This window comes from Acanthisitta chloris, unplaced genomic scaffold (genome assembly GCF_000695815.1).
Source record: "Acanthisitta chloris isolate BGI_N310 unplaced genomic scaffold, ASM69581v1 scaffold41739, whole genome shotgun sequence".
Taxonomy (NCBI): Eukaryota; Metazoa; Chordata; class Aves; order Passeriformes; family Acanthisittidae; genus Acanthisitta; species Acanthisitta chloris.
The window spans coordinates 29,328-38,497 of NW_008691744.1; the positions used below are offsets into that span (position 1 = coordinate 29,328).

The window sequence follows — 9,170 nt, forward strand, 5'->3', positions numbered from 1 at the left end:
CACTGCTCTGGGGCAGTCAGGGCCTCTCCCTCCTGGTTCTGCCTTTAGCAGAGAGCAAACAACTTGATAGCCCCACGTGGTTCACAGCTGGACGTTGTTTTAGGCCAGGCTTGATGAGAGATGAGCTTTGGGTGCTAAGGGGTTTGTGTGGACTGACCTTTAAGTCAGTCATCGAAGATGATGTGGCAATAAAACCTCTCTGCAGCTGCCTTGAACAGGTATCAGCAGTGACAAGTTTTAGCACATGCTCCTTTCAGACCAAGGACACACTTCATCTAAAGAGGCTCTGCCTCCAAGGCTGGTACTCAGGTGGAAGGAAGCCATGTGAGGGATGAGAATCTCACACACATTGTGCTGCAGCTGTGACATGGAACTCAGGACTAGATTTCTGCTTTAACAGGAGTGTAAATGTTCAAATAATTCACTGTGTTTGCTCTGTGTGCTGCTGAGTAAGGTGCTTGGAGAGCAGAGAGATTCTGGTTTAATGCTGCACCGTATTGAGAAATGTTTCCAAGGAACTCTTAGCCATGTGCTTCACTGATTGGAAATAAATGTTCTGTTGGGGTTTGTCTCTGTTGCACCTACAGACTATGGAGAGGCAGAGGACTCGTACACAAAGGCCCTGCAGATCTGCCCAGCCTGCTTCCAGAAGGACAGAGCTGTTCTGTTCTCAAACAGAGCTGCTGCCAAAATGAAACAGGTGAGTTTCTGTTTGCTCTGTGACACTGTGGGTTGGTTCTGTGGCAGGTGCAGTAATGGAGTGACTGAGGTGCATAAGGGAGGGCAGTGGACTAAAGCTGTTTGCAGCTTTTGCTCCCAGCAGAGTTTCTGGCACACTTGGCTCACTGAGGATGAACACAGAACTGGAAGTTGCACTGGGAACAGCTGTTCAAACTTGCTCTGATACACGATGCTTAACACACTGATTTTTCTCCCAGTCTCTCTGTTTTACTGACACTCAAAGCTGATTTGGAACAGACCTTTGACAGCATGTTCAGTGTGTGCAGACCCTGTGTTAGGTGGTTGGGTTGTCATACACTTAGTTACCTGGCTCAAATGCTTTGAGACACAGGCAGGGCTGCCCATGGTGGTGTTGATTCAGGTACTCAAACCCTTCACAGCTGCTGTGTGCTAGGACAGACCTGCAGCAGGGCTACAGCTTTCTCCAGAGGTTTCTATCCCTTGCCAGGGACGTGTGCCTAGGTGGTACCAGAGTCAGCCTCAGGTGGCACAGAAGGCAGAGCACACAACCTGCCTGAGCAGGAACTCTCACTGCTGTAGGAAGAGTTGATACCAGAAATTCAGAAGGAATTCCTCCCTATTTGTGCCTTTGTTTTTAAGATTGAATCACTGCAGAAGAATAGCACAGTAACTCCTGCTCAGCTCACCCTCCTGCAGAGGGAACCTCCTTCCAGTGCTCCCCCAGCACTCAAACAGCTGCAGCTGTTGAGCAGTGCACCTTGCAGCCAGATTCAGGCATCAGGAAATTCTTACTCAGAGTGTTCTTGTCTGGCTGCAATTGTCTGACCTCCTGTTGGATACCGAATTGTTTGAGCAGGCAAGGGGAGAATGGAATAAAATCTGGTGCATCTTTCAGATATGAAAGCTGTGAAATGAAAACACTCCTCCTAATCTCAGTGTTAACCCTCTGCATTCCTGGGAGGCTAATCCAGAAGTCCTCACAGGAGCCCAAGATGATACAAGACTGTGCAGGGTCAGTGCAACCTGACAGACCAGCACATACCCTGAAAACACATTCGTGTTATTAATAACTTCCCCACAAGTTTGCTCTTCCACACCTGCTGCTCCCATTTTGGCTTGTGAGGCAGTTCTGCCCTGAGACAGCTCCTGTTTTATGGAGGAGAAAACAGTTCCTTGGGAGCAGAAAGGTTCTTACTACTTAACTCAAGAGCACCAGCACAGAACAGCCTGATGTTTTACTGAATCCCTTCTAATTTGGGTGGAAACAGATCCCTGGCTCAGTTCTGCTGCCTTTTCCTGTGTCACTGTGAGCAGCCTGCCTGGCTCTCAGCTTTGGCTGTGGCTGTCTGGAGCTCTAAAATCCTGTCACACCACTCGTGGAAGTCCTGTGCCTTGTCCCTCTCAGAGAAAGTTGTCAGTGCCTCAGGCAGGATCAGCTTTCCCAGTGCCTTAGCTTGTGCAGACAGGGATTCAGCTGGGACTCTTGGGAACAGGCTGCTCCAAGCCCCTCATTCCTGGACAAGGTGGAGGAGCTCTGCTGGCTCAGCCCAGGCCTGCAGGTGTGCACTGCAGCTCCTCAGCAGCACCACCCTGTCAGCCAGAGCAGAGCCACGTGCTGCAGCACCTCCAGGGTGGTGACTCCACCCCATCCCAAAGCATGGCCTGAACCTAACAGAACTGTTTTGTGTTGTAGGACAAGACAGAAGCTGCCCTGAGTGACTGCAGCAAAGGTACCTCTTTCTTCTCTCTGTGCTGCTCTTGTGCCAGATCTTTCATGCATCAATTATGCCACTCAGTGCCTTCCTGCAGAGCTGTAATTTGGGGCATAAAGGTCTTTAAAGAATCCAAGGAAAAAGCTGCAGTGGAAGACACCTGAACCTAGAATTATTTTGTAAAATCTCTATCAAACTTTCCCTGTTTGGAATAATTTCCTTTCTATTCTCTTGCACCAATAAAACTGTTCATGCTTGTTTTTAATAGGAAAGTCTTTTCTGTGGAAACTGTTTCCTCACACCTCCTATTTTAAACCCACTTCCACCTGCCATTCCCCCAAGCTCTTGCTTTAATCCCAGGTGCCAGAGAACTGTGAGGCCTTACAGAGTTAAAAACATTACCAAGTCCCTTTTCTGCACAGCTTTTGCTCTGTCACAAGAGCTTATGCTCTCCTGCTCTTGCCCTGCATAGTCTTCTCTCTGCACCTTCTGGTGGAATCATTTCAGCTGTGCATTGCTCCCACCCACTCAGCCATGCTGCACTGTTTGTCAGGCTCCCTGTGGCAGTTGGGGAGAAGTCCAAGTTACCCCCAGAGAACTATCCCCGTGGCTGTGTGCCAGTGTGGCCCAGGGAGTGTGCCATGCTGACAGAGGGAGGACCCAGCCCCAGCTGGCCCCTGCCACTGGGGCTTGCCTTGCTGTGCTGCTGCTGCAGCTTGAAAAACACTTGTGCTCCCTCCGTGGTGGCTGAAGGGGAATCAATGTGCTTTGCAGCAGTGAGACTCAGACTTGCCAGAGCCTGACACTCCCTGGGGAGGTGGCTCACAGCTGCAGTGCAACACTTGGAGCACAGCACAGCAGTTCACTCTCACCTGCAGCTTGCTGGCTGTGGCATTGCCTTTGTCCTTCCACAGGAAATAAACTGCAGTATTTAGCTAGATAATCCTGGGTTTAATTGTCCCCAGAACCATGGTAACGGGTTAGTGGTTATAAAATGGACAGAGCTCTCTCAGTGGTGAAAAAATCTTTCCTGCTCCCTCGTTCTGTGATGAAAAATGGATGAAGGAATGAGGAATTACCATTTGGAGGTCACTGTTGAGTTGAACGTTCAGTCTGAACTGCTGCTGGGAGCAGCCACGGCTGCCAAGGGAGTGGGGAGAGGAAAAGCTCCAATTCAGAATGCATTCACATGTATTCATAATTCAGGGCTCAGAAAACTTCCATTCACTTTGACTCTAACATGTAGAGCTAACAGAGCTGTTTGTGGATTCCCAGCCCAGTTCTGACTGTTTGATATTAAATTCAGAAGAGCACCAGTAATTCTCCTGGAATTTATCTCAACTTGAGCTGAGCTAAGCATGGAAATGCTTATTTTCCCTGCCCTGTGTGTCTGTAGGTATATTTAGCTGTAATCTAATAACATACACTTGTTAAGTATACAAAAGCTGAAGATATCTTACAGGTCCTTAGGCTTCCTGAAGCATCACTTAGAACCTCTGCACATACAGTGCTGCAGAATCAAATGTTTGTGCATTATAAATCACTTCCATCTGTGATGGATTGTAGATATGGCATGAAATATCATCATTTGCATTTCCCAGGCAGCTGTTTGCTTTTCTGGGTTCTGACTTAGCTTTTACACTGTGCCTCTGCTTGGTTCTGAGCTGCATTATAGGATAGCTATGAAAGAATTCGTTTGGGGGATGTGGAAGTGCTGGAAGTGAAATGCTGTGCTTTGGTTTTGTTTCCTAGCTGTGGAATTAGATCCTAACTATATCAGAGCCTTGCTGAGGAGAGCAGAACTCTATGAGAAGACAGATAAACTAGATGAAGCTCTGGAAGATTACAAGGCAGTCCTAGAAAAGGACCCAGCCGTGCATCAAGCCAGAGAAGCTTGCATGGTAAGCCTTGAAGTATTGTTGACCTAACTTTGACCTGGTTCTGACTTTCTTCCCTGTTCTAAATATTCAGTGCAGCTTGTGTAAGAAGCAGTGCAGGGTCAGCTCCATCTCTGCTCTCTGGGACAGTGACAGGACCCAGGGAACAGCTGGAGCTGTGTCAGGGGAGGGTTAGGTTGGATATCAGGAGAAGGTTCTTCCCCCAGAGGTGTTTGGGCACTGAACAGCTCCCAGGGCAGTGGGCACAGCCCCAAGGCTGACAGAGCTCCAGGAGTGTTTGGCCAATGCTCTCAGCACTGGGTGCATTGTTGGGGTGTCCTGGGCAGGAGTTGGATTTGATGATCCTTGGGGGTCCCTCCCAGCTCAGGGTATTCTGTGAGTGAGGAGTGGCTGGTTCTGCTCAGGCTGGTTGGAATCCCCTGAAGGTACAGATATTATCCTTTGTTCCTCTGGCACACCCTGATTTTCTCTGTGCCTCTGACAATCCCACACTAGAGCCCTTGCTCAGTCCCCAGTGGAGCTTTGGGCAGTGCTGCTGTTCTTCCTGGCCTGCAGTCAGGAGCAGTTTAGAATGAGCAGCTTTTCTGTGGCTGGGAAGTGTTCCCTGCACGTATGTAGTTAGTGTGTGTGAGGTGCAGGAGCTCTGCTGTAAGGTGACGTGCCTCTGCTTTGCAGGAATCCCAAAGCACCTCTTCCCCCTCACTGGCAATGAAAGTGATTCATCTAGAGAATCTGCAAATTGGCTTCATTCACTGCTGGAGCCAATCTTCCTCCTTCCTGCCCACAGAAATGATCTCACATGCTGCTCCGGGGAATGTCATGACCTTGTTAAGTGGCAGTTTAAAAATACTAAAGACACAATGGTTCTTTGCTTTGATTCCTGATTTGTACCTGCCCCAATACTGCAGCAGTGTTCACATTCTAGGAGTGCAGAGCTGTGCTCTGATGTCAGTCCTGGGGTCACACACCTCAGGCATTTCTGCCATCTTCAGCGCCAAGCTAAACAGTTTGGAATTGGAATGTTTTGTGGTGAAAGGATCCCTACTGCTGCTTTCCCAGAGACTTTAATGACATGGTACCAATGCTTAGGGTTTGTTTTCTGCAGGGCAGAGAAACTGGTTCACCAGGAGCAGCTGTGCTTTGAGATAAGCATCAGAGCCAGCAGATAAACAGGTGTCCGTGAGGACATCCAGGCACATCTCTGGGGGGAGAAGTGCTGAGGCTTGGGAACAGCAGTGCTCAGGGATCTGTGCCTGCATGTTGCTGCTCATGTCCAACGTGAGAGACACACTACACGTGCCAAACTCCTCCAGGATCCAGCAGATCCCACAGCCACAGTGCAGACTGGCTGAGAGCCTGAGGACAGCCACATGTTCTCCTGCAGGCACTACAGGAGCTGGATTTGCTCCCTATGGTCCTGCACTGCCTGGGCAGGGGCTCTGGAGTCAAACATCTGATCTCCCTGGGGCAGTGACAGCAGGAGGACAAAGTTCCCCAGGGTCACTGTAAGTGGCAGGAAGGAGCAAGATTAGGAAATTAATTCTGTAACTACGTTAGAAGCCAATTATCCCCAGAGAAGTATATCAGGAGTGCATTCCACACTGATTCCCATTGTCTGCAGCTGCTTCCAAACTAAGATGGAAGTGTGGTTTGACACAAGGTTCCATTTTAAGCCATAGGAAGTGTATCCTGGGTGTATGGATGGGAATTCCATGAGCTTAGCCCCAGCATTATTGCAGGCATGGATCTGACTCCAGTTTCTCTCCCCACAGCGATTACCAAGGCAGATTGAAGAGAGGAATGAAAAACTAAAGAAAGAAATGTTGGGTAAGTAGCATGGACACAAACCTTTCAGAGAGTCTGTGAGGGATGGAAATGCACGAATGGAATCTCTTGCACAAGAACCAGCTCAGTCTGTGTTTGGATTCCTGGAGAGAAATCCCCCCTGAGTGGTGTGAACAGCATGTGGGGCAGGATGGTGTGTGGCCTTGTGTTCCTCAGCCTCTGTGCATGACAGGATCCATGAAACTGTCACCTGGAGTGTTCAACTCATGGGGTGTAAATGGGCAGGTGATCTGATGCTCTTAGCACTGTGCTGGTCACCAGTGTCACAGACAGGGGTTTCTGTAACACACCTGAGGTGAGGAGTGTGAGCAGTGTCCAGGCTCATTTCCTGAAGTGTTCCAGGATTCCCTGTGTCCTGCTGGTAAGAGAGGCAGCAGTGAACCATGGAGGCCTGGGAAGGAAATGCTTCCCAAGGTTTACAAACTGCTGCTGTTTTGCCTGAGGTCATGGAAAATCCCTCCCAGCTGAGGAAGGAGGTTTAGATGGGAGCTCTGGAAGGAGTGGAAAAGACAAACGACATAGTGTGGTGGTTAGGAGATGTCTTTGGATTGTTGTTGTACAATGTATTTGGTTTAGGCTGTTTCCACTTTTCTTTTCCCATTGCTAATGCTGTTTACCAGCTGAGTCTGTGTCAGGACAGTTGCCTGTGGCAGTGTGGTGGAGGATGAGCTGACTGCAGGCTGCCCAGGGCCAGGTGTGCCTCCTTGCCCTCCCTGGGGAGCAGCTCAGGTGTGTGCCTTGTACTCCAGATTTCTTGGTTCCAGGAGAGCAATGGTTCCAGATGCATCCTAACAGCTCCAGGCCAGATCTGTTCAGGAGCACTGGCACTAAACTCATCACAACAAAGTCTTTAGGAAGAATGTCCCAGCTCATGCTTTGGCTGCTCTGAGGTTTGGCTGTTGAATGTGTCCTTACCTCAGTGGATCAGTCAGTGCTGGTTGTACTCAGCCTTTATTCCCTCAACTCACACAGGCTCTGCTGTCCCCAACCAGCTCCCACTGCCATGAAACTGGAGATGTGTACAAACAAACCCAAACAACTGGAGTGCATCTTCCTCCTTCCCCAAGTGTGTTTCCTGTTTTCCAGTGCTGCAGCTCATTACCACATAGTTTGTCAGAAGCTGAAACCACTCTGCAGTGACTATGTGTAAATAAGTCAGAGTACACATTCTTGGCTGGATTTGCCTTCCTGACTACCTCAGGAGGAATTCTTGTGTGCAACTGGTGCTGCATGTGACTGGTGGGGTTGATGTCACTGGAGAAATCCTGTTTTGTGGCCAAACCAAGGCCAGTTGTGCTGTGTGTGCTGCAGGGATCTGACTTTCCCTGAGTTGACATTTGGGTTTCAATTAGTTTCGTGTTTTCCACTCAGCCTGTGCAGGTCAGTTCGGTCCCACTGGAGTTAGCTCAGGATGAGCTGACTCTGAGCTTCACAGAAAGAAAAGCTGAACTCAGAGCACACTTGGGAGGAGCTTTTGAACCCATGTGGCTCTTTGCCTTTGTGCTTTCCTGACGAGAGTGTCCTTTGCCTCAATGACTGTCTGAGGACATGAACAGACTATGGCCATTTTCTGTCTTCTTTTGTACTTCTGACCTTAAAGCCAAAGACTCCCAGCTCTTGTGCAACCAGCCAGATTTGTTTTAGAGGCACTGGAATTATTGGGATAAGTAGGAGCTCTCTTTTGGGGAGAGGCTGTGAGAGGAGGGGAAGATTGGAAGAGCTTTAGCAGTCTGGGAGCTGTGACCACAGTACAGCTCTGCAGAGCTGCAGGGGAGCCAAGGAGGGTGGATACAAACACAGGGGTGGAACCTGCCAGTGTGTGTGCCACGTCTGGGGCACACTGAGCTCATCAAACTGAGGTCAAAAGTACTGGGACTCAGAACTGAGAGCTAGAATGAGTGAACTGTACCTATCGGTGCTCACTGGAGGCTCTCAGAGCACATCACCTGGGCCTTTGCCAGTGAGAGATTTTCCATGAGATCAGCAAAGACATTTCCTAGGCTTTGTGCCTAAATTATGGGTTTAGGGTTTAGGGTTTTTTTGATACACAACGTTATGTTGTGCTTGCAGCTAAACTGCTAAGCCCCAACACTGCACATGGGGAGGTCACTTCAGCTAGTTAAACCAGAGCTAATACAGTTTCCTACAGCTCAGGCCTCACCATGCAGGGAAGGGAGAAAGGTTTGCCTTGGCTCTTTTAATTGCTTAAGTAACATTGGTAAGACAAAAAGTTACACAGAGAGGACACCTCATCAGGAAATGTGTCTTTTACCAAAAAAACCCTTTACACACACAGTCTTAGCTTTCCAACTTCCACACACCATATTGACACAGCAACTGAACGGAATTATTGCCAGGAACGCTGAATAGCAGTTCATTTGGGCTGTTACATCCCAATGTAAATTGTGAGGGATCTTTTTCAACAGGGTGTTCAGTTGCAGTTGAGGTGAGGAACAAATCACAGACCTCTGAGCCCCACATGGATTTTTACAGTTAGTTGTCTCGTTTACCTCTCAGCATTGCTTTGCTGATGGAGCTGAAGGTGCTGGAGCTCAGGTGAACAGCAGACAAGGTCTCCCTGAAAGAAAGAGAAGAGCTGTGTGAAAATCGGGTCTCAGGGAGCAGTGTGACCCTGCCGGGGACACGGCAGCGTGTGATGGCTGAGCCACAGCCCCACATGCCTCTCCCTGCCCCCGAGCACAGGCTCTGTTTTCACAGAGCTCAGTTTAGGGCTGACAGGGGATGGGGGAAGAGGAGTTGGTGCTTCCCAGGGGTCTGTGTGTGCCAGGGCAGCACAGCCCTGGGCAAGGCAAAGCTCGGTGCCCGGGGCTGCCCCGGGGGCACTGCTGTGCTGCAGTGAGGGATGGAGCAGGAGGGTGAGCAGGGACTGTACTATTTGAGTTACTCATCGCAGTGAGGTGAGGAATAAAGCGCTAAATATATTATCATCGAGCCTGTCCCAGGCTGGCCTGGCTGCAGGACAGCCCCGGGGGCACTCGGGGGGGGGTCTTGG

General features: G+C 49.5%; 1 protein-coding gene across 1 annotated transcript in view; it reads left to right on the plus strand.

Moving 5' to 3' along the window:
• The window catches only part of TTC1 (tetratricopeptide repeat domain 1), an 18,936-nt gene that overhangs the window by 8,779 nt on the left and 987 nt on the right, over positions 1-9,170 (plus strand). The window contains exons 3-6 of the mRNA XM_009082324.1: positions 588-700; positions 2,396-2,432; positions 4,167-4,315; positions 6,085-6,139. Of these exons, the coding sequence (XP_009080572.1) occupies positions 588-700; positions 2,396-2,432; positions 4,167-4,315; positions 6,085-6,139 (354 nt within the window). The remainder of the gene's footprint in view (positions 1-587; positions 701-2,395; positions 2,433-4,166; positions 4,316-6,084; positions 6,140-9,170) is intronic.